The following is a 24,592-nucleotide window of genomic DNA, read 5'->3' on the forward strand; positions in this document are numbered from 1 at the left end:
CCAGCTGGACGCTCTGATGCTGCAACATTGGGACTGAACCACTTCACAGGTTTACTGAAGTTTGCAACAAATCGTTACATTTACATCATGCACCCTTATTATTAAATGATTGATCATTCCAAGACATATACAGGCTGTGGTTATCTTTATCTGTGTCTATATGAATCCTTGCAACAATGCAATGTGGTAAAATATAGCAACTGAATTCTGATTAACCCAATAATACACATAGGTTAATAAATAATGTTCCTTTTACCTGCTGCTGAGAAGAAAAATAATGCTTGCCTGTATTTCCTTACAGTGCCACTAGATGGCATGGGAGTGTCGACTGACGACTCAGGTTATTTACCAGTTTTATGGTATTATTCTATCAATGGTAGGGAGTTTATCTCGAGGTCAGTGGTCTAAATGTGCCTTTAAAACACAGTAGTTTTACTGCGAAGGCATTTATTCTTAAGCACTTATGAAAGAGTGAAATATGAGGTGACATGGTGATGGTGTAAATGTAAACTGTAAATTGTTACTGCTATGAAGGAGGTAGTGGTCCTCTGTGCCTCAGTTGGTAGAGCATGGCGCTAACAACGCTTAGGTTGTGGGTTTGATTCCTGCTGGGACCATATATACTGAAATGGATGCACTCACTGTAATGTAAGTCGCTTTGGATAAAAGCGTCAGCTAAATGGCATATATTATGATTATTATAGGTAGGCCTAATGCTTTTCATGCACACTTTGAACTCGACCGTTAAAGTCAAATCATTCATTTTTCTAACGGGTGGTCTGGGGGAGAATTCTGCAGCTCCGCATATGGCCAATAGAGTGTAAAAAAAACTAAGGGCATAGAGAAGGCCTGGAGCTACGCTACCAAGCTCCAACCAGAGCCGTCGTTGCTGCCATGTCAGGCGATGGGTTTTGAACGCAACCAATGACGCGGCGCGGCCTTCACCGCTCTGCCGCACCCAAGTGAGAGGGTGGGAGTGGGCGGAGCGACGCAGGAACTCCAGGCAGAAGACCCCTTTGAAAACAGCAGGGCAGCGGATAAAAATAGTGAAAATAGCCAGCTTGCTTTCAACGTGGAGGTGCTGTCTTTCCAACCGTATTGCAACTAAAAGAGGGTAAGGAATCAGGGATGTATTTCTCGAGATTGCAACCAGTCGCGGCGACGCGATGCAAATGATTGAAATGTTTCTGTCCCGCTTTTCTTTCTGTATGATATGTTGCGATCTAGCAGCGGCGTTGTAATGTTGCCATTATTGCGCGTCGTCAATGAACTGCAGAGGGGCGTGCGTGCGTGTGCGGCGAATGTTTCCATTTTTGACTTTGCTTAAGCATTTGGGAATCATACACTCAGTAGTTGTGTACGACGGGTTGGGTACAACAACACAATCACGTAGCCTGGAGCCCACCACGCCAATCCAGCTGGGACGGCTTCCTAGGAGAAAAGGCCAGACATGATAGGGTCCTAAGAATATTATGAATAGGAGTTTATCTGTTGTAGAGTAAGTATATTTGCATGCTCACCCTTTATTATAAACCCAGTGGGTCATATTACAGCATTATGTACCATGCACTTATGGATAAATGCTTGCCAAAAGTAACCTACAGAGGAAGGCCTGTGGGATAGGAAGTACATTTGCGTTTGCAGCCTGAAAGGTGTTTTTTTAAGCAATTTGGTTTACCTTCCCAGGTTTTAGAAAGTGGCATTCTGCAGTATGCTGAATAAAGGTATGTGGAAATCATGGCAGAGAAGTCTTGAAGGAAATTCCTGCCACTTTCAGTTTCCATGTGCATTGTAGAAATGTAGGAGTTTGCTACAACTAAAGACAGTCATGCAAGTTGTAGGTTGTTGTGCTTTAACACTACAGTCATATTTTGATCTCCTAATCTGGTCCCGGACCCTTGCCTCCAAATACTAGCTAGGCTGCTATTCAGACTTAATACATGGAACAGGGACAGTTTAACCTTTCGGGACTCTTTGTAAACCCCCTTTCTCACACACCTTTCTATCTGAGATCTCCTGAATCTCCTATCACCTCCGAGATATACTTCTCTTCAAATGTCGTTTGGATTGCTGGCGTAGTCTTGGAGCCATTCGAACACTCTGTTTCATTACGGCGGTCTGGCCTTGCCTACGTTAATAAATCAAAGTCCAAGGAAAGAAGCTTTTTGAATTAAAATGAAAAAAGGCTTGGGCCATATTCCTAGCTTCAGAGTGTCAGGTTTATCTCACAGGTGACTTCCATGCAGCAGTAGAAGACTTGCTAAGAGCATTCGGGCCAGAGGATGACATGGATGACTTTGCCAACTTGGCAAATGTGTGCCTTTCGCTGGCAGATGTGTTGATTTTAGGCCGATGCTGGAGAGCAGACCCACTAAGCTGTTGCTTCTCCAGCCCTTGATATATTTTTCCTGTGTGCTGAAATTCCCCTCCCCCTACCCTGACTGTACGAGGATTAGAGAGACTAAAAGCCCAGGGAGATAAGTGTGTGTGAGTGTGAGTGAGAGTGAGAGAGTAACTCCCTGGATTTCGTTATTCTGTTGGAATGAGAGGAACGCCCAGTGGAGCAGACTCTGTAAACCCAGTCCCATCATTCCCCACCAGTTCCTGGGGTCTGTTTGTTTTACTACACCCACACCCTTGACCCTAGCGAGGATGAAAATGTGTTCCTCATTTCAAGTTCTCTCTCTCTCTTTCCTTCCTTTCTCCAATTGCAAACATTTGGCACGGTATCAGTGTGTAAAACGCAAGAATTGTTAGTGGGTGTATGGTGTATTTTGTGTTGGACCTGAAGCAACAATGTTTTATGGACTCTCGTATGTACATGGAGATCACAGAAGGCCAGAAGAAAGCTACACAATTCCTGTTGGTTTCCTCTCAATGTTAGGTGTTTTTTTGTTTTTTTTTATCAACAGATGACATGACAGATTGTAACTCCACTGAAGGGTGTGGTGGTGCTGTGTGTGAGTTGTCTCTGCTGCACATGTTCTGAATCTGTAGTGGAGGTCTACATTTAGCCTCCTTGTGCTCCTGTCCACAGCATGTGGGCAGCCTGCCTTCTGTACTGTTGCTATTCTGCAGCATCATGCAGAGTCCTCAACCCTGACAAACTCAAATCTGGGCACTTTTGGTATTGCTATATAACATGTGAATTGCAATTGGAACAAAGAAAAGTTTGTTTAACTTGAAGTTCCAAACATGAACATTTTAATATTCACTTGAAACAGGTCATTGTTTTTACCAGGTAAATATTGACACTGTGACAAGTAGAACAGGTTGAACCACTAACTCTTCTGGAGATCTCCCGTCACTCTCCCACATGTGACGTGCAACAGCCAGATAAAGCCTTGCGGTCCCTCCCCAGTCCTCAGCCTCTGTCCTCAGCCTCTGGCCTCAGCCTCTGGCCTCAGCCTCTGTCCTCAGCCTCTGTCCTCAGCACAACACCTCTGCAGCATGTTAGAGATAACAGCAACATTCCCATGCTCAACAGGGTTAGCCTTGGACCTTAGGCCTTAGGCCTCGGACCTTAGGGCTCGGACCTCAGTGTTACTGTTCAAAGCTTTATTTTGGGTCTTCCATGGGAGCGTTCAGGAGCTTACATGGATGGATCCTAGCCGTTTTTTCAAACCTTTGTCATTGCCTGTCTGAAGTGGGCTCTGACCTTGGGTTAGGGTTAGGGTTGCCTGTCTGAAGTGGGCTCTGTCGACTGAGTAAATCAACACGTGTCTACCACCACCACCTCTAAGTGTCCTCAGAATATGGAGAAAAGTTGTGTGTCTGTGTCTACTTGTAACATTGTTTTGTAAAGAGTAGAGTAAAGTAGAGCACAGTTATGTCCCATTTCAGCTTTGTCCGGTCCAGTGCCTCATACACTCCCCCTCCCGTTCAGTCTTGCATGTTAACACAGAGTCATCGGCTTTACCACAAGCCCTGCTCCCACCTGTGCTGTGCAGAAGGTCCTATTTGTAGCCACTGGTTGGAGGATTGTCAGGTTGGTCCCCCCCCCCCCCCCCGCCCCCACAGAGAAGCACTCCAGCGAATAACGAGATCTCCTGCAGCACTTCCTCCTCCAGCGAGCCGTTCCCATAATCCCTCAGGTCAAGGACAATCCCTCTGGTTATGACGACATGAGCGGTGACATGTATGAATGAGTGACCTCTCCGTTTCGGGATTATCTGTCTCCGAAACAAATCAATGCTGGTGTGTACTGGCCCCTAATTGAGTCAGAATAGCTTTTAGTCTCCTTTCTCAGAATTGATTTAAGGTGTCTTACAAATGGTGCAATGGTACACTCCACCGGAGACAGGGAATTATCAGCGCCCTGAAGATTAGAAATATCTTTGTCCCTTTTCCATGAGTTCAGATGATGGGATGTCGCCATGGAGCCCTGTTAACGAAAACAAGGTTTTTTCCCCATGATGAGTATTTTGAAGAGGGCAGTTTGTGTGGACATATCTTTCTGCGGTCCAACACGAATTGGATACTATGCCTGTGAGGGTTACAAGGACTTTACCATGTCAACAGAGACCCAGACACAAGGACACAGCCCACAGCGTCACAGTCAGAGTGAAGAGGCTATTTGATACATTCCTGCTCCAGTGGCCAGTACACAGTAGGCAGGCTATCTGAGACACAGACGGCAGTTGTCTGAGGATTCCAACAACGCTGGGATTAATATGGATTTCAGGCTATGACGGGCATTCACCCTGGAGTTATAAAAGGCCTTGATGGCTGGTTCTCTGAGATGTCTGGAACCAGCTTGTACAGCTGACTGACACACACACACACACACACACACACACACACACACACAAAGAGAGAGAGAGAGGAAGGAGCACGTCAATCGGAAGGAGGGTGAGTTAGACACCATGTTTTTTTGGGTTGTTTTTTTTTTTCCTCCACTTTCTCAAAGCAAAGTCCTTTCACTGAACAGTATTTGACTGGCATATTTTTGAGCTAACTCCAGAAGTCTTTCATCTCAGCTCTTTCTCATTCTCTATTTCTGGGATGAATGGGGATTGATGTGAAAAGGCCTTTGAGCACAACTTCCTGCTCTGAAATCACGATGACAAAAAAGGAATAATTTGTTGTGTGCCAATTAAGTTTTGATGGGTTGGGGGGGAGGGGGGGGGGGGGGTTTGTGCATGGTGGGGACACAGCGGGGACACGTCATTCAACCGTGAAGTTTCGACCTAAATGCTTTTCCATTCTGTTGGCGTTCTCTATTGTTATAGGATATCTCAGATATCTCAGGAGAACACATATGCACATTTCATTGTAGAGGCTCCCTCCTCTCCTCTGACTGCGGCCCGTCTGCAGAGCTGAAACCCAGGTTTCTATGCTGTCATCCTTGCCTCGTCAGAACGCGTGTGACCGGGGCTTTGAGAAGGGAAGGATGGGATAAGTGGAACATTTGGCCCGTTTCAGGATTTCTCAGTCTTCCTGAAATCAATATTCGAGGCCTGGTCTTCTCCCCACGGCATCGGAGGCCAGATTGATTCATCTCTTGAGTTTCCGATGGAATTTTCTAAAAGATTTTTTTTACCATCGCTCTCTCTGTGGAAAGGTTGAAGTGCATTTTACTGTGCACCAAATGGCTACGGCTAGTAGGCCAGCCCAGGTTCAAAGTTGATCCGTTTAACACAGAGTGTCCCGAGTGCAGAAATGAATTGGATCTCAATTCCCTGAAAAGTCTGGAATGAGTTAGTAGCACATTTGGGTTTTTTTTCGAGTGGAGTTGGCCTCCTCCAGCAGTGTGAGATTACACCATTACATAACAGCAATCTCAAAGGCTATCCCCAGTTTCCATGGTAACGTTTTGTTTCCATAGTGACCACACTGTAAAACTACACCCCTGCACACTTCAGATGTGCTCCAGCAGTAGTCTGATGGACGACAGTCGTCTGGTCGACGTCTGTTTAACAGGCCTGGTACGTAGAGAAAGCTTAACTCGCTAACTGCCAGAGAATTACGGAACACCACCTAGAGGGCCAAGAGTTTTATGTGGTGTTTACCTCGCAAAACAATACTTTAATTGGCTACAAAGTGAAGCGTCATCATTCATGCATTGAGAATTTGGGCGACTTTCTTCACCAGAGGCGTTAAATGAGGTAACCGACCGAATGTGAGGTGAAAACGCCTCGTGTTGTGATCGGATTACTAACGATACACTTTTTTCAGCAGCTGCACAGTGTTACATCCTGTATTTTCTTATTAATATTTGATTTAAGACAGTGTTAAACAAGACAAATAATTGTTTTAAGAGAAACTGTGAGCCGATACAACGGCTAGAGGCAGTTGGCTGTAGCCACAGATCTGAGAACAGATTACCCTGCCTATATCAAGCCGGAAATCAGGCTTGTGTAGCCAATAATTTGGCTGTGCAAATATTGTCTTATGGCCTATTGGTGAAATTTGAGTTTGAAGTAAAGGTGTCTTGTATCAGTAGTTAGTAGGATAGTAGCCTAATGGCACCCAAATTATTTTTCTCTTTGGTCACAGAAAGCGATTGCATAAAAGTGTTTATAAAAGGTTTATGAATAAATGTAATTTATTTATGCTTCATTCCATCACTCTCCTTTTATAGAGGGGCGCTACATCATTTGTGGGGGACAACATGTTTACGGACACTACACTTGTTCTATCAGCGGCTGGACAGTGTTACATCCTGTATTTTTTTATTTTATGTTTTATAATGTTTTAAGACATGTAAAACAGTGAGCCCCTGAGGGCTTCAGTCAGTAGACCTACTGGCATACATGGGTAGAGGTAGAAGTTGGTTGGGATCAGATTACCCGACCCTAAATCTCCCATTAGCCACCAGGTAGAGGAAGGTTCATCCATCCTGTCCTCTCTACACCATCCACTGCAGCGGAATAGTGGAGCTGGGGAGACCGGTGGAGGTAAAAAACGGAGGAGGGGCTCATTGTGATGCATGGGATGGAAGAAGGAATGATATCAATGTCATTTCATTCCATGAATTCCAATGAGCCCATCCTCCGATGTCAGCCTCCACTGCTCCACTGTTCTGCTGCAGTGGGAGGTGTGGAGGGCAGGACGCAGGGAGGGCAGGACGCAGGGAGGGCGGGACGCAGGGAGGGCGGGACGCAGGGAGGGCGGGACGCAGGGAGGGCGGGACGCAGGGAGGGCGGGACGCAGGGAGGGCGGGACGCAGGGAGGGCGGGGCGCAGGGAGGGCAGGACGCAGGGAGGGCCGGACGCAGGGAGGGCAGGATGTTTTGATGTGCCCGCTGTGAGTGCAGGGCTCAGTGGAGGGCGGGGCGCAGCCGGGTGGCAGAATGAGCACAGGGCGTCTGTTGTTGTGATGGGTGCAGCAAGGCCTGTAGCCTGTCAGTGCCCAATAGAAAACAAGACAGGCAGAGTATATATGTGTGTTTATGAGTGGACAGTTGTGTGTGTGTGTGCGTGTGTGTGTGTGCGTGTGCGCACAGAGAGTGTTACTGTGTTTATGCAACTTGATGATTAAACAAAATGACACGGCTGACGCATTCTTTTTGACAGCCCCTTCAGTTGAGTTGTTTGGGAGGGTGGCTGGTGCTAGTCTTATTTATGATGAAGTATCTGCATGTTGTTCTGATTCAAACTAGTTTGAGCTCACGTGGCGTTCTGAGTACATGTGATCGGCCGGTCGCTGGCCTGCTGTCAGAACTCGGGGCGTATGTGAGCGTCGCTGCTGAACAGTGAATGTCGTAAATGCAAGCTATGTCTGGGGGTTGGACTGAGAGTAACATGAGCAGTAGCATTCAGACCAGTCATCTGAGAGCCTGCCTTTTAATCAGAGCCTGCCTTTTAATGTACATTTTAGTGGGTAATGTGCTTATAGTGAGTAGGCCATTAGGCCTTATGAACTGGTCAATTAGATCTGATAATACTGATGTTGGGAGCCATACTGGATTATTCTCTGCTAATGTCAGATTCTGGAGAAGCTCTTCAGTGTGAAGGGAATGAACAGCCACTGTGTGCTGGTCTGGCCCACCACCACCCTCGTTTTGGGGAAAGTGAAATGTCCAGTTCCATTTATTTGTCTGCTCAGTGATAGTTAATCAAAAGGACTACATTTTACAGCTCTCTCTCTCTTGGTACAGTATTTCCCTTTGTGCAGCGTCACACCCAGTACAGCCAGACCCAGCCAGCGGAGTAGTCACAACAGGGACTGCTAATTGTACAGGAAGATGTCAAAATGACCTCTGAAGGAACCTTGCAGCAGGATGTGTCTTGTCACTTCCTGTCCTATTTGCTGGTGGAACATTTGTGTCAAGACTTGTTCTTCTTCTCTGGTGGGTTCTTCCTCTGTGAGGATATGTCTTGTTCTGTGTGTGGCCGACTTCACTGGACGGCTGTGTTCACAGAATGACCTCCAGCTGACCTCCATGACCCTTGGCAGGTTGTGTCTCCCCTGTTAACCATGGCGTTGCTGGTTGTATGAGGATATGCTCTCCCCTGGGGATTCTGTGGAGGTATTCATGGCATCCTAGGTGACCAGGACCAAGGCTGTGTACTGTACATCAGGGGAGGCTGGAGGAGGTAGAAATCGGAGGACGGGCTCATTGTAATGCACGGAACGGAATCAGGAACGGTATCAAACCCACCTTCCTCATTCATTTCGCCTGCTCAGAGGACATGTTATAGAGGACTGCAGAGTGACCCAAAGCTATCCGAAGAATAATCATAAAGTTCATGAACAAACATAAATCTGACGCGTGGCCGCCATTTTCAATAACGACCGCCACTAGGCCCACAGAATCCTGATGCGTCCTTCGACTAAGACCTTCTCAGATCACCTCGTTGAAGCGTTTTGACGGACTCTGGCAGTGTTCCCATGGGTGTGTGGAGAGCTCTGGAAAGCAGCGCTGCGGTGTAGCTGTCTCCAGGCAGGGGGACTGTTACCCAACGCAGCGCTGCGGTGTAGCTATCTCCAGGCAGGGAGACTGTTACCCAACGCAGCGCTGCGGTGTAGCTGTCTCCAGGCGGGGGGACTGTTACCCAACGCAGCGCTGCGGTGTAGCTATCTCCAGGCAGGGGGACTGTTACCCAACGCCTCAGTTATGTCCTGGTGTCCTGGTCTGGGCTCCTGTAACAGGGAAGAGGATGGTGGGTGGGTCAGCCATCTGTTTGCATTGAAAGCACTTGATGCCGTTTTTAAGACTGTTTACCCCCATTTTGCGTGTGGGTTCGGGGCTTGTAAAAACCCTCCTGACCAAACTTGGGCCTCGGAGTCTCTCAGGGCCCTGCTGCTGGCTCCTATCAGGCCGTTGTTCTCAGGCATCTGCAGTGTTTCCCACACTGGCACCACAACATTGACCAAAGATACAAACGATCGATAGTGCTGAGTCAGTGGCTTAGACCTGGAGCTAAGAGAGACGGTTCTGTTTAGTCACTGTCGTGAAGTTACCATTCCTGGCCAGTACGTACACACACACACACACACACACACACTCTTGTACACACACACACACACACTTACCAGGGAGCTGCAGCACTAAAAGGTTGCTGCAGGCAAAAGAGCATCGAGACAGTGCAGCATTATCCAGTGCCGGGGGAGAAATTGGGCAATTTGTGACCAAAATGAATTAATAACAGTCGAGAGGTTTGAGGTCTCTCTTTGGCCCTAATGATGTTGGCACTAGAACTAATCATGTTGTTGCAATTCACTAACCACTGTGAACTCCAATTACTCCAATCACAAGAAGACCAGAGAGAGGCCCCCACACTGGCTTTAGTACGGGCTCTAGAAAGGTACAGGAGAAATGCTTCAAACACGATCTGTGTGGTGAGTCATCGTTTGTCGTCGTAGTCCTCGTCCCCCCCCGTCCCCCCCATCCCCCCACCTCAGTGAGTCTCTGGAACCAGACTGGTTTATCTCTGCTGGGAGGCCTGCATGATTAGAGCCAGCTCTGGAGTTGTCATAGCAGCCCTGTCTTCAGTTTTGGCTCAGGCGACTGCTGAGGACTAATGGTGTGTGTGTGTGTGTGTGGTGTGTGGTGTGTGTGTGGTGTGTGGTGTGTGTGTGTGGTGTGTGGTGTGTGTGTGGTGTGTGTGTGGTGTGTGTGGTGTGTGTGTGGTGTGTGTGGTGTGTGTGGTGTGTGTGGTGTGTGTGTGGTGTGTGTGGTGTGTGTGGTGACTCCTATTCTGAGTTGATCTGGCCTGTGTGTGTGTGTACTTCAGTCAGTGGGGCCCCTCTGGCACAGACTCCCCCCAGCCTATCCCTAAGAGCTCCTCTGCTGTCTTCTGGAGGATGGTATCTAGTCTAATGGACAGTCTGAGAACACATTATCCTCTGATTCACTCTGACACTCAGACAGCCTTGACAGAGACGGATTCGGATCAATTAGAAATCATTTCTGCCTCTCCGTCTCTCCCCCTGTTGTCCTCTCCTCTCCTCTCCCTTTCTCAACGGAAGGTGGTGGACTAAGAGCTGTGGTGTTCATGGAAGGCTATTACACATGTTGTACAATAAATAAATGTTTGATTTGATTTGAACAAGCTCAATAGGCTGGAGTAGGCTACATGCTGCTATGTTAAGAGCAGGGTAGAACGTTGGGCATCTCTCTTGGGCACCGATGCTGGAGAGACACTCCCTTATTGGCTGTGGTGGGTGTGTTGTTATGGTGAGAGGAACAGGGTTACATTATATCAGGGTTACATTATATCTGCCATTTAGCTGACGCTTTTATCCAAAGCGGCTTACATTGCAGTGAGTGTATACATTTCGGTATATATGGTCCCAGCGGGAATCAAACCCACAACCTAAGCATTGTTTGCGCCATGCTTTACCGACTGAGCCACAGAGGACCAACATTACAGTTTCATTTTGTCTCCCCCCCTCCCCCACTTAGCCTAGCATGACAGCAGAGTTCTGTTTTGAATCTAGGCTGAGCCAGAGGAAATGGACAGGAAATCAATGAAACGCCCTGGGCAGGGTGGGCAGGGTCACGTGACCAGACAGGAAGTGTAGGTGATGGGATGTCGTCGGACGGAATGTTTTGGCACCGTGCTCAGCTACGCCTAGTTTATATCGGGTTTGAAGCAGACGGGCCACACAGAGACCCGACCTGAGTTCTGCTCCGGTTGGCTAACCCCATTCTCCGAAATGGCAGCCACTGATGGATTTAAAACCACTTGATGGGTGTTAAATGGGTGCTTTTAACTCACCAACTGCCAAAGCATTCCGGAACACTGACCACCAAGAGTGCCAAGTGTTTTATGTGGTGTTTACCTAGCAACGATACTCTGATTGGCTACAAAATGAAGCATCATAACTTATGCATTTTTGGTGAATAAAGCCGCCCTCGGCTCTGTAGAATGTTGACAGTTTGGGCGACTTTATTCATCCCCTGAACGAATGAGCGCGTGGTTTTCTGAGGAGAGCAGGTGATATAACCTTGCTGTTCTCCGCCCCAAGCCTAACCTCTCACCTTTGACCTTTACCCCCCCCCTTCCCTCCAGGAGCCGACACCAGGATGAACGGTGACTCAGGAGCCGGGGTGGTGACTGCCCCCCCTCCCACCACCGCCCCCCACAAGGAGCGCTACTTTGACCGCGTGGACGAGAGCAGCCCTGAGTACCAGCGGGAGAGGAACATGGCCCCCGACCTGCGGCAGGACTTCAACATGATGGAGCAGAGGAAGAGGGTGTCCATGATCCTGCAGAGTCCGGTCAGTGTCCCTTAGACTGCACATAGGGGTACACACACACACACACACACACACACACACACACACACTCCCACTCCCATATACATACATAGATACATACACACACACACACACACACACTTGCTCCCAAATACAGATATACACACAGACACTCCCATAGACACAGACATATACATGCACACACTCTCTCATAGACACAGACATATGCACACGCGGGCGCACACACACATTCGCTCCCATACAGATACACACACACACACACACAGACACACACTCCCATGTCCTCCTAGTGGTTGCCAATGGCGCTCTACAGCGAAGTGAAATGATGAATCTTTTGGCAACATTAACCACACAATTATCAGTTTGGAACTGAGTCTCCCATATTGTGAATGGCCTCTTTCAGTGGAGACGATCTCCCTCTCTCCTATCACATGATACAGCCACTCTTAACGCCCATCAACAGTATGCCTGTCTCCTGCTGAACAGAGCTGTGTTGAAACCCGGTCTGTGTATGTACACAAGCTCAGTGTTTACACCACACCCCTGTCACCAATGGAAGAAAGGCAGTCTTTATGAGCTGGTGGCTGGAGCAGGGGGTAGGCAGGCCCGGGCAGAGTCATATGCCCAGTAGGCTGGTAGTCTATGGGTCAGAGTGGAAGAGAGAGAGGGAGGGAGAGAGAGAGAGGGAGGGGGGGGCTGGGAGGGCAACAAAAGGGTAGATTTCGTATTTTCCCGTCTAGCTCTTTCTCCGTCAGGGAAGCTTGTTCAGCCTGCAGATCAGATGAGCCGTCTTCAGTAAGACATGTAGGTTTGATGACCAAACTCAACTTGGAAACGCAAGTTTATTTTCTTTCTGTTTTTTTGTCCTCCTAAAAACCCGACCGGAGCCTCTTTTTTTTTTTTCACAGCCTCAGGCTCTGTAATGCGGCAGGCAACGGGCGCCTCAGACTTGTGACATCGTCGAGAAGCGCGAGAGAGAGAAGCCTGTTTTGTTGTTTGTCTTTGGTTGAAGAGTTGAAGAGTGTGGTCCTGCAGTAGAGACTCTAAGAATAGGCGGTGACCGTGTCAGAATGCAGCAGTAATGGCCGCGACGTGTTGACGAGTACCGTCCTGTCCTGACCCCTGACCCTGTTCTGTTTGTCTGTCTGTCCTGACCCTGCTCTGTCTGTCTGTCCATCTGTTTGTCCGTCTTTGTCAGTCTGTTTCTCTGTCTGTCTGTGTTTCTGACTGACTGTTTCTGTCCGTCTGTCTGTGTGTGCAGGCGTTCTGTGACGAGTTGGAGACCATGATCCAGGACCAGCTGAAGAAGGGCAAGACCCCCACCAGCCTGCTGGCCCTGCAACAGATCGCTGACTTTATGACCACCAGCATCCCCACCATGTACCCTGCAGCCCCCCAGGGGGGCATGGCCGCCCTCAACATGAGTGAGTCCGCTTACCGGCCAGAACATAACCCTTTACATCACTTTACCCTGATACTACTGCCCAGAACATAACCCTTTACATCACTTTACCCTGATACTACTGCCCAGAACATAACCCTTTCGAGTGTGTGTCCGTATGAGTGAGTATTCTGTCCAATGTCCGTAACCCTCTCCACCAGGGGAGGCTGGTGGAGGCAGAAATCGGAGGACGGGCTCATTGTCATGCATGAAATGGAATGAGGAATGGTATCAAACTCACGTGTTCCATTCCACACGTGTTGCATTCTGTTCCATCCATGGCAATGAGCCTGTCCTCCGCTTTCTACCGCCACCAGCCTCCCCTGTTCTCTAGCATGTCATTCAGAATGAGTGAGTATCACTGACCGTAACCCTCTCCAATGTGTCAGTCACGACGGAGAAGGAAATGGAACTAACTGATTAGTGCTAAGCTCAGCACTTGTGTTGTCTTTGATGTGTTACTGTAGTATAGGTTTTGTTATGAGTTTATTTCACCCACCAACAGTAAAGACCAAGCTACATGGCAATATGCTACAAGTTGGATATACATGCCTCTCTCTACCTCTCTCTCTCTCTCTCTCTCTACCTCCCCCTCTCTCTCTACCTCTCTCTCTCTCTCCCTCTCTCTCTCTCTCTCTCTCTCTCCCCCTCTCTCTCTCTCTCTCTACCTCTCTCTCTACCTCTTTCTCTCTCTACCTCTCTACCTCTCTCTCTCTCTCTCTCTCTCTCTACCTCTCTCTCTACCTCTCTCTCTCTCTACCTCTCTCTCTCTCTACCTCTCTCTCTCTCTCTCTACCTCTCTCTCTCTCTCTCTCTCTCTCTTTGCTGTTTACTGATTCCCCTAGTCACATGACCAGATTAGCCGAGCCCACGTGCACCAGCAGCAGAGTCAAGATGGCTGTGCTTAAACTCCTCCGCCTGTCAGAATGTGACCCTACTACAAAACTACCACAGTAGATAATGTATCGTGTGTGTGTGTGTGATAGGTCTGGGGATGGTGACCCCCGTCAACGACCTGCGAGGTTCGGACTCCATCTCCTACGAGAAGGGGGAGAAGCTGCTGCGCTGTAAGCTGGCGGCCTTCTACCGCCTGACCGACCTGTTCGGGTGGTCCCAGCTGATCTACAACCACCTCACCGTAAGACAACCCCACTTAGAATGGGTTCTAGTCTGGTTACCTGTATTACCTTGCTTAACCGTAAGACAACCCCACTTAGAATGGCTTCTAGTCTGGTTACCTGTATTACCTTGCTTAACCGTAAGACAACCCCACTTAGAATGGGTTCTAGTCTGACATTCTGGTTATAATGTGTCCTAACCCTAACCCTACTTAGAATGGGTTCTAGTCTGGTTACCTGTATTACCTTGCTTAACTGTGAGACACTCTGGTTATAATGCCTTAGAATGTGTTCTAGTGTGTTTTTAATCTGTATTAAGTGTCATAGTAGCAAACTCGTTGGTGAGAAACAGTCACCGTTGTCGTGACGGTGGGGCGGTGGGGAGCTTTTTGTTCGTGACTTTCACCTCAGTAAAAATGCAGAGCTTTGGCATTATCAGGGCTCCTGATCGGCATGGAAATGGAGGGCTGGCCAGGTTGCTAGAATAAGCACTATGCACTGTCTTCTACATGGGCTGCAGTCAGGGGAGGTGGTAGAGGGAGCTGCTTCGTCTTTGTGTGGGAGGATGATGAGTCATCAGAAGATGAGATGAAATGCATGACAGTGTTCTAGAACGCTTCCATCTTAGTTTGTATGAGCCAACCATCACCTCTGCTGCTGCTTGTTGGGACTGTTTGGGACTGTGGTCTAAGTGCTGTGGTGGTTGTTGTTGTTGTTGTCTGCACTTAAGCCTTTTATTCTGGCACCTCTTACAGGTCAGGGTGAACTCTGAGACGGAGCGTTTCCTGATTGTCCCCTTTGGGCTGCTGTACAGTGAAGTGTCGGCCTCCAGTTTGGTAAGATTCCCCTTTCAGTGGCTCTTTCTGAACTCGTTCAGTGCAGAGGGTGAATGAAGTCTAAGACCTCTTCACCCCCACTACCCTCCCTGTACTAACCCTAACCCCAACCCTTGAGACCTCTTCACCCCCACTACCCTCCCTGTACTAACCCTAACCCCAACCCTTGAGACCTCTTCACCCCACTTCCCCCCTGTATAAGTTCTCTCCTGTTAATAAATAATTTATTTAAAAAAATGTGTATATATATATGCCTTCTGGCATTACGACTCCCAATGGCCCCTGGTGTGAGCATTGATTACTTTGTCTTATGATGACTGTTGGATAGATGATTCACTTACTTAAACAAATGTATTTGTTGTAAGTCATAAATGTAAATGCAAGTCGTCCAAATGATGCTTCATTACTTTGATGCTTCATTAAAGTATTGTTGCTAGGTAAATACCACATAAAACACTTGGCACTCTAGATGGTGAGTGTTCCGGAATTCTTTGGCAGTTGGTGAGGGACGAACCAAATGGTGCTAACCATCATATATCACGCTAAACTCATCACAAACGTTCCTACCAAATATATTGAGTTTGAATGGCAATATGACAACTCTAGGGGCCGGTTTCAAGTCTCTGTTTGGGCCCCTGCATGCCCAAGTTTAGCATCATGCCATACCTTGAGACAGCAAGGTTGTTCAAGTTCACTCTGCCTAATTTAGATAATATAACACTGAAAGGCTGAGTCAGAGTTCCTCCCAGGCCAGGGCTGCCGTCTCCCTCTCATCTCATTTAGATGGTTAACATCACTGTCACTGACGGTGTTGCTACAGGCTCTCACTCAGAGGGCTTTGACTCAGTGTGTGTGTGTGCGCATGCGTGTCTGTCTGTGTGTGTCTGACTGTGTGTGTCTGTGTGCATGTGTGTCTGTGTGCGTGTGTGTGTGGTGATCCTAGGTGAAGATCAACCACCAGGGGGAGATAGTGGACCGGGGCAGCACCAACCTGGGGGTCAACGCTGCCGGCTTCACCCTCCACTCTGCCATCTACGCCGCCCGCCCCGACATCAAGTGCATCGTACACGTCCACACAGCGGCCGGAGCTGCGGTAGGGAGACACACACACACACACACACACACACACTCTCACACTCACACACACCTTGTTTGATTTCTGCTGTCATCAGGATCTGTAGATTTTTCACACTTTTCATAATATTATGTATGAAATGTTGTGAGAAAACGTTGCCACAGTTTGCATTCTTCAACCATAGCTTCTCCTTCTGCATCGAGAGATGAGGGTCACCAATGACGAATGACCTGAAGAAAAAACATTAAGACAGTCGTCTGTGTTGGTTCATAACTACAGCTGTGTGTGTGTGTGTGTGTGTGTGTCTCAGGTGTCGGCCATGAAGTGCGGCCTGCTGCCTATCTCTCCAGAGGCTCTGTCGCTGGGCGAGGTGGCGTACCACGACTACCACGGCATCGTCATTGACCAGGAGGAGAACGTGCTCATACAGAAGGACCTGGGGCCAACAGCCAAGGTGCGTGTGTGTGGTTGTACCTTTTTGTGTGTGTGTGTGCTGTAAGCTGTGTGGTTGTGTCCTCCAGGTCCTGGTCCTGAGGAACCATGGTCGTGTGTGTGTGCGTACGTACGTGTGCGTACCTACGTGTGCGTGTGTGTTTCCATGTGTGTCTGTCTGTGTGTGTACATACGTGTGTGTGGGTGTGTGTGCTGTAAGCTGTGTGGTTGTGTCCTCCAGGTCCTGATCCTGAGGAACCATGGTCTGGTGTCTGTGGGGGAGACCCTGGAGGAGGCCTTTTACTACATCCATAACCTGGTCACTGCATGTGAGATCCAGGTCGGTCCACCGCACAAACCCTCCGCAAAACACATCTCATCCTTATCTTGGCTTGGTGCGTCATGGTGTGTGTGGTGTGTGTGTGGTGTGTGTTTTCTCTCTCACTCAACAGGTCCGTACTCTGGCCAGCGCCGGAGGGCCAGACAACCTGGTGATGCTGGACCCAGCCAAGTACAAAGCCCGGCCGCGGTGCCCTGAGCCCAGCACAGACGCATCCAGCACGCAACCCAAGTGGCAGGTCGGGGAGCAGGAGTTTGAGGCTCTCATGAGGATGCTGGATAACCTGGTAGGAACCGCCCGTCACGCTTGTACTGTACCAGTCAAACGTTGGGACACACCTGTACCTGTGTGCTGTAGTGCCTTTAACCCCTTTGTGTGGAGGGAAACAGCCACTCCGATGTGATCAACAATTTAACCATACCAACCCCCCCCCCCCCTCTCTCTGTCTCTCTCTCTGTCTCTCTCTCTCTCTCTCTCTCTCTCTCTCTCTCTCTCTCTCTCTCTCTCTCTCTCTCTCTCTCCTGTCCCCCCCCCCCGTCCCATCCCCCAGGGTTACAGGACAGGCTACCCCTACCGTTGCCCCAGCCTGAGAGACAAGGGCAAAAAGTTCAGTGACGTGGAGGTGGCCCCGTCTGCCACGGGCTACTCCTACGCCGAGGACTCTGACTCGGGCACTCGCTCCCCTCTCAAGCACAGCTTTCAGAGGCAGCAGCGCGACAAGAACCGCTGGCTCAACTCTGGCCGGCCGGACGAGGCCTATGAGGAAGGGCCCGACGGCGCCGGCAGCCCCAAGTCGAAGACTAAGGTGTGGACGAACATTACACACGATCACGTCAAACCCTTGCTGCAGTCTCTCTCGTCCGGTGTCTGCGTGCCAAGCTGTATTACCAACTGCTTGGTCTGTGCCTACCTTATTGTTCATAGTTCAGACGTACAGCTACTGTTGTTGTTGTTGTTATATATCTATATATCTATATATGGGGCAGGTTGGTTGGCACCCCAAGGCTAGGGGGATAAATCGATGTTTAGACGACTGTTTTTAGTCTCTTATCTCTTCTCCAACGTGATTCCCAGTCTTTCTGTTAAAGTAATGAACTAATTAACACTCCTTGTGGTAGTTTTTGTTGTCTAGGCCCCTATCTCACTAGCCAAGTCCAAAAGACGATTTAAGCTTTGACTGCTTAAGACTGATTGATTGTATATAGTGTTAAGACTCCCAATCTTTTATTTATTTATTTTATTCCTTCATACATGGAATTCTGTGTAGCGTTTCATGTCTCTAAATCGCTTTCTGTCTGAAGAAAACGTAACGTAATTTCCCTACTAACCCCACTCTCTTAAGCAGTTGGCCCTGCCCTCACTCCCCTGTTGGTCTCTCGCTCCCCACCTCCCCCTCTGAGGCTTCAGGGTGCCACCCCAGCTCCCCCGGCGCATGCGGTGTTGCATGAGTAGTGAAATGCATTGTGGGTGTTGTAGTCCTGGAGGAGCGGCAGGGCGTGGCATGAGCCCGGAGCGGGTGTGGCTCGATGATGTTGCTAACCACTACTGCTTTACAGAGTCCCTTCTTTCTTTTTGTCTTTTGTGCGTTTGTAGTTTTTTTCTTTTAACTCTTTGTTGTGTGCAAGCGGAAGTCACTAGGAGGACAGACTTAGTAGGACATATTTACAAAGACAAACCTCACCTACAGTAAGCACTTGTTCAAGATGAGGTGTGTTGCCTGTAGGAGAGTTGTTCTCCGTTAAGGACTACATTATCTCTCTGATCAATGTGCGTGAGTAGAATAACTATCACTAATTTTAGCATTTCTAATCAATCAGAATTTGACATTCTATGGTGTTACAGAAAACGCTTCAAAAACAGCATGTGTTCTTTTATTTGGAGAGTTGTTTGACCTCTGACCCAGGAAGTGACCCCTTGGTCCCTCAGCCAATCAGATCTTGAGCTTGGCAGTGTAACAACAGAGTGGATGTGGGTGGATAAGGCTCAGGACCCGCCCGCTTTTCTATTGGTATGGACCGTAACCCCAAAGAGTCATAGCCTGCTTTTTTATGACTCCGCCCCTACCGTTCCCCGAACTGTCCCCCACTGTACCCCCCCCCCCCCCCCCCCTTTTTTTTTCCTTTTTTTTTTGTTCTCAAGTTTCATTTAAATTCAAGAAAGTTTCCTCCAGATTCTCCCTCAAATGTACCTATGCATGACCGGGTTTGTTAAGGGGGAAAAAAAAGACAAGAACATCTGACCCTTTTTAACTTGTTAAACGATTATCTCCTGTGGGAAAGTAGGATGTTGTGTTGTGAGAACTCTAAACATAACCAGTGAGTATATCATGTTCACATCCCGGTTACCCATCCCATGTGCTCCAGCAACAACCCATTCAGACCCCCCCCTCCCCCCCCTGCCTCATCCAGACTTTGGTTTTGCACCTAACCAACGGCCCAGCTGAAACATCTCTTCAAAAAAAGGAATGAACCATTTAGCTCATGCTTCTCAAAGGCAAATAATTCTAACTTTGTTCATGCTTTTTAGAAAGTGCATTTAAAAAAAAAATGACTTGCTTCAAGGCCAAAATGACACATACCCAACCACGCTACTCATTCGAGCCCATTTCTGTGAGGACAACTGGCACATAATCTTTTATTTTTTAATCTCAGGCTGAGCATTACCAGTACAAGGACAATCCTATAAGTAATTTCCAGAAAAGTCAAGTAGAATCTTCTATCCATGGATAGTTTTTGTAATTTCTTACAGTTGGGAAATTACGTGGTTGCTTGACGAGCAGTATAAAAATACGCTCAGTAGTTCAAGATACTGTACCATCGCAGAGAGGGGAGTCGTGGCTGCCCCAAATTCAGAAGAAACACCTTTTCTATACAAAGTGTAATTCTCGGGGTAGAAACCCGACATTTTAGGAGTTTCCGTCCAATGGCAGACGAGTGTCTTCGTGTGTGTTTCTCTCTTTATTCCTGTTGTCCTGTTCTGTACTTTGTACGTTAGCCGGGGAAATGACTTTGGCGATGCCCACTCACGCCTCACGCCTCACTGCCACTAGCTTCGTAAGCCAGCTTCATCACCTCACCACCCTCCCTCCTCTCCCTCACCACCCTCCCTCCTCTCCCTCTCCACATACTCTCTCTCTCTCTCTCTCTCATCCTGTGGTGCTTTCAGTTGCTCTCTGTCTTTTTGAGTTGTTTTTTTAATGGTTTTTTGAAGTCAACAGGAAGAGTATCAATGATGATGATAATGGTAATGCAGGTTTGAATGCCATAGCTTTTAAAGTACGGTTAAAGTGTGCGTGTGTGTGTGTGTGTGTGGTCCTAATGGGTTGTAATGGGTGATAATTGTAATGATTGGAGGGCATTGATATGGTGCAGAGACCTACTTTGCGTGTGGAAGGATATGTATCCAAGCTTTGACCTGAGTCATCTTTGACGGAGTAGAATCAGCTCATTCTTCTCAGGGAGTCAGGGGAAGCATTGAGACATTTGGGCTTTTGATAGTGACAGCATAAGATAATTTTAATTTGAATAACTTCACACTTAAACATAGTTTTATTATGCGTGGTTTAAAACGATGCCGGACCATCATCATTGGTTCACTGCTTCCAGATTATTATTTTTTTTAAATAATTCTTTTTAGAGAACCATTGTACTTTCTCCTCCATTTCAGTTTGACAAGCATGCATATTGTTCTGTAAAGCCTGCATAGTCTATTTCTATATTTTTGTGCTTGGTTATTCATTTGATTTGGAAGCCGATGTGTCATACGGTTGATTTGAACCTTTGCTCTGGTGATTACAGTGGACAAAGGAGGAGGGGCTCCGACAGTCTGCCGTGGCCAATCAGTTTGTCCCTCTCAACACCAACCCCAAAGAGGTCCAGGAGATGAGGAACAAGGTCAGGTTCAACAACTCTCACTGGCTGGCGGTTTCTGTCTGTCACTGAAACTCTGTCCAATATTCATATAATCAAATTTGTGTGTGTGTTGGTATGCTTAGTTTTCCAGTTATCTTATCTGTAGTAAGTACAGTAACAGTTATGGTACAGTACCAGTCAAAAGTTTGGACACAAACTTGCCAAGAGTGTGCAAAACTGTCATCAAAGCAAAAGGTGGCTACTTTGAAGAATCTAAAATATAAAACATATTCTGGTTTGTTTAACACTTTTTTTGTTTACTACATAATTCCATGTGTTCCTTCATAGTTTTGATGTCTTCAATATTAATCTACAACGTAGAAAACAATAAAAAATAAAGACTGGTACTGTATGTTAGAGAAGTACAGTATGAATGACTCAACATGACAATGATGTAGCCAGCTGTTGGAGGTTCTCATTGGTGGGATTTATTTAGAATATGATTTAGGCTTTGTGTTATGTCCGAGCCTCTGACTCCAACCCCTGTGTGTCTGTGTCTGTGTCTGTGTCTGTGTCTGTGTCTGTGTCTGTGTCTGTGTCTGTGTCTGTGTCTGTGTCTGTGTCTGTCCTCCCCTTCTCCAGATCCGAGACCAGAACCTGCAGGACATCAAGACGGCAGGGCCTCAGTCCCAGGTGCTGTGTGGATCTTCTGTGGTAGATCGCTCCTTTGTCCAGGTGAGTCCCCTCATCCCTCCCTCCCTCTGTCCCTACCACCCATCCCTTCCCACCCCAACCCCTAAGACATGCTGCAGCAATATGTGTCCCATATTGCCAAGGTAAATGCTAAGTGGGATCCTTGGAAGGACACGACTCTGACATCACCTCGTAAAAGTGGAGATTTAAGACGGTTAAGGGTTAAGGTCGTCTTAAGGATCCCAGTTAGCACCTACCGGATTGCCTCCCCCTCCTGTGCACACGGCTGACCTGTAACTGTGACCGTTGTTCTTTGACCACAGAGAGTGTCTGTCTGGCGGGTAAGTACTGTCCGTATGTGACCGCAGGGGAACCTCATTGCTACCCCACACAGCCTCTAAGGCTAGGCTGTGTCCATCAGTCTTTGGTTGATTTGCAGTGTCTTGAGTTGGTTGGTTTGAGTTGAGTTGTTGTTGCATGTGGTTCGTTTGCCCTCCTGAGTTTTCTCTCCGTTCTTTGACCATCGTCAGATCTCACTCTTTGGAAACCGTGTGGGTGTGTGCTAACCTACATTTATTTTATTTTATTTTATTTTTAAACCGTGCTTGGATTTGTTTATTTGCAGTAGAAGGGTCTATGAGAACCTGACTACCGGTTGCCTCAGAGTTCAAATTGGTTACTGTTAACTTGTTTGAGCTTTCTGAATATGTGTCATTATAAACTGGTCTTGTATGATTTGATAAGAGTTGGTTTAGAGCTCATCTGCCATGCCTGCCATCGGGTTTGGTTTTCAGAGGTTGAGTGTGTCCGCCTGGGAGTGGTTTGACCAGCACACGTTGGTGTGAAGTGTGGTGTTGCAGTGCATGATCCTGGGTTGGTTATCATCACCGTCATGCTTGAGGCTGCCCCATTCGCTTCCCTCAAACCAGCTCTCTGCATGCAGGTGTACTGTGTGTGTGTGTGTGTGTGTGTGTGTGTGTGAGTGTGCTTGTCTACTGTGTGTGTGTGTGCCTGTGTGCGTGCCTGTGTGTGCTGTGTGTGCGTGCCTGTGTGCGTGCCTGTGTGCGTGCCTGTGTGCGTGCCTGTGTGCGCGTGCCTGTGTGCGTGCCTGTGTGCGTGCCTGTGTGTGTGCGTGCCTGTGTGCGTGCCTGTGTGCGTGCCTGTGTGCGTGCCTGTGTGTGTGCGTGCCTGTGTGCGTGCCTGTGTGTGTGCGTGCCTGTGTGCGTGCCTGTGTGTGCGTGCCTGTGTGCGTGCCTGTGTGTGTGCGTGCCTGTGTGTGTGTGTGTGTGTGCCTGTGTGTGCGTGTGCCTGTGCATGTGTGTGTGTTGAATGGGCTGGGTTCTGCACCCCCTCACTCAGTTTACTATTGCAGGATGCCCCTCTGTCCGACTGCACTGACACTATTGATGGCCTCCATGTGTCCGAGCAGGCCAATAACCCTGCTAAGTCTATTAGAAAGGTACTTCCTGCTCCTGCCCACCATGACCTCACTCTGCTCCTCTGTGTCATATCTGCCAATCACACATCCAGGGTTCTCCTCGGGATTGTTGGGCAGCCTGGCGCTGGATCGCATTATCAAAACGCGACTTATCAAAACCCGACCCGACTCGCGTTTATTGTCAAAATGCGCAAAAACTGCCTCCTAAAATTCACCGAGGAACAACGACGCGTTAGCTTTCGTTTTTAACAACGATGTCGTTGACGATCAAAGAGAGTTGCTTTATCGTTACGAAATATATAGTTTGATTTGTCTTGTGATGTTTACGTCGCGGCGCCGCCAAGTTTACAGCGTGGCGCAGCGCCACTCTCTTCGCGGAGAACCCTGCCGTCTGCCCGTAGGGCCCGTAGAGAGGCTGAAACACCGGCAGGCTCGGTCACTCAGGCCGGCCGCAGCAGGGCTTGACGCACGGCAGGGCTGACCCAAACTCTGCTGGCTTGGATACTTTCCTCTCACATCCATTTTTCAGCTGTGTTTTAGCAACTGTGGTGGATCACGTAACCGCCTCAGCCCAGTACGGCTCAGCTTGGCTCAGCTCGGTGGTGTGAATTAGGGGTTATTGGAGACCGCTGCTTAAAATGGCCTGTGGCACTACTACACACACACACACATGTTTGTAATTGGCTGAACTACTTACTGCCTGCATGTCTGTGTGTGTGTCTGGGTGCCACCTGTACTACTGCTGTGTTGTGGAGGATCACCACCAGCACACTGAGACACTCTGGAGGCTAGTCAGGGTATTGATCAGGAAATGCACCGTCACGTTCAGCCGAGTCAGAGAAGACCCAGTCACACTACGCTGAACCTGACTGGTGTGAGAAATGGGTCAGCTGTGCACACAGCTACCCAGGGAGACATTGTGGGTTCTGATTGTGGCTCTACTGACCTGGTTATATTGGTCTGCTCTGAAAGCATTATTAGACAGTATTGAAATGTGGAATGTTGTCATCAAACCCCCCCCCCCCTCTCCCCGTCTGCCCATATTGGCTTTAACTCATTTAGTGCAGAGGGACTTAATCACCAAAAATGCATCAATCAAAATGTTGTTGCTAGGTAAATACACTTGGCACTCGAGGTGGTGAGTGTTCCCGAATTCTTTGGCAGTTGGTGAGTTAAACACATTGTGGCTGGAACCCGTCACGCATTCTGCTGTGATTCCGGACTTCCAGTCTGGGTGCGAGTGATCCAATTAAAGGCAAGCTTCACCCAAACAACAAAATAACACATTTGTTTCCTTACCTGGTTAGCAGTCTATGGCCAAGGACAGAGTGCAGTCCACACTTTGGGTCATTTTATGTAGCCACTGCCAAAATCCACAAATATTAGCATTTTGTGTCTTTCTTTTTGGTAGCTCCTAAATTCACATGCCAGAAAACAGTCATGGTTATGATATCTGTGTTCTGATTTGTGAGGTGGAAATGAATGTTGTGATTCAATGATGAGACCACACACCCTTCTTGTTCCTAGTGAGTCAATACATGTGTTTGTCATTGCACACTCCCACAAGAACAGAACATATCTTACTTAAACCAACCAACCAACCATTTAGTCTACAAACATTGGTCATATATACAGTATATGCACATGCTGTTATTTTGAGATGGGACAGGCTCACTTTTAGCAACGCGTGTCCTGTG

At 48.1% G+C, this 24,592-nt stretch overlaps 1 protein-coding gene across 2 annotated transcripts in view; it reads left to right on the forward strand.

Moving 5' to 3' along the window:
• The first annotated feature begins 977 nt into the window (after positions 1 to 977).
• Positions 978 to 24,592, forward strand: part of add1 (adducin 1 (alpha)) — a 31,252-nt gene continuing 7,637 nt past the window's right edge. For both annotated transcript variants that reach the window (XM_083669716.1, XM_083669717.1), the window contains exons 1-12: positions 978 to 1,114; positions 11,463 to 11,671; positions 12,933 to 13,095; positions 14,099 to 14,250; positions 14,986 to 15,066; positions 16,010 to 16,159; positions 16,452 to 16,595; positions 16,815 to 16,913; positions 17,026 to 17,199; positions 17,464 to 17,718; positions 20,711 to 20,806; positions 21,407 to 21,499. In XM_083669716.1, coding sequence (XP_083525842.1) covers positions 11,477 to 11,671; positions 12,933 to 13,095; positions 14,099 to 14,250; positions 14,986 to 15,066; positions 16,010 to 16,159; positions 16,452 to 16,595; positions 16,815 to 16,913; positions 17,026 to 17,199; positions 17,464 to 17,718; positions 20,711 to 20,806; positions 21,407 to 21,499 — 1,602 coding nt within the window. In that variant the 5' untranslated portion in view covers positions 978 to 1,114; positions 11,463 to 11,476. The remainder of the gene's footprint in view (positions 1,115 to 11,462; positions 11,672 to 12,932; positions 13,096 to 14,098; positions 14,251 to 14,985; positions 15,067 to 16,009; positions 16,160 to 16,451; positions 16,596 to 16,814; positions 16,914 to 17,025; positions 17,200 to 17,463; positions 17,719 to 20,710; positions 20,807 to 21,406; positions 21,500 to 24,592) is intronic.

This window comes from Argentina silus (assembly GCF_951799395.1).
Source record: "Argentina silus genome assembly, chromosome: 5".
In the NCBI taxonomy this organism is placed as follows: Eukaryota; Metazoa; Chordata; class Actinopteri; order Argentiniformes; family Argentinidae; genus Argentina; species Argentina silus.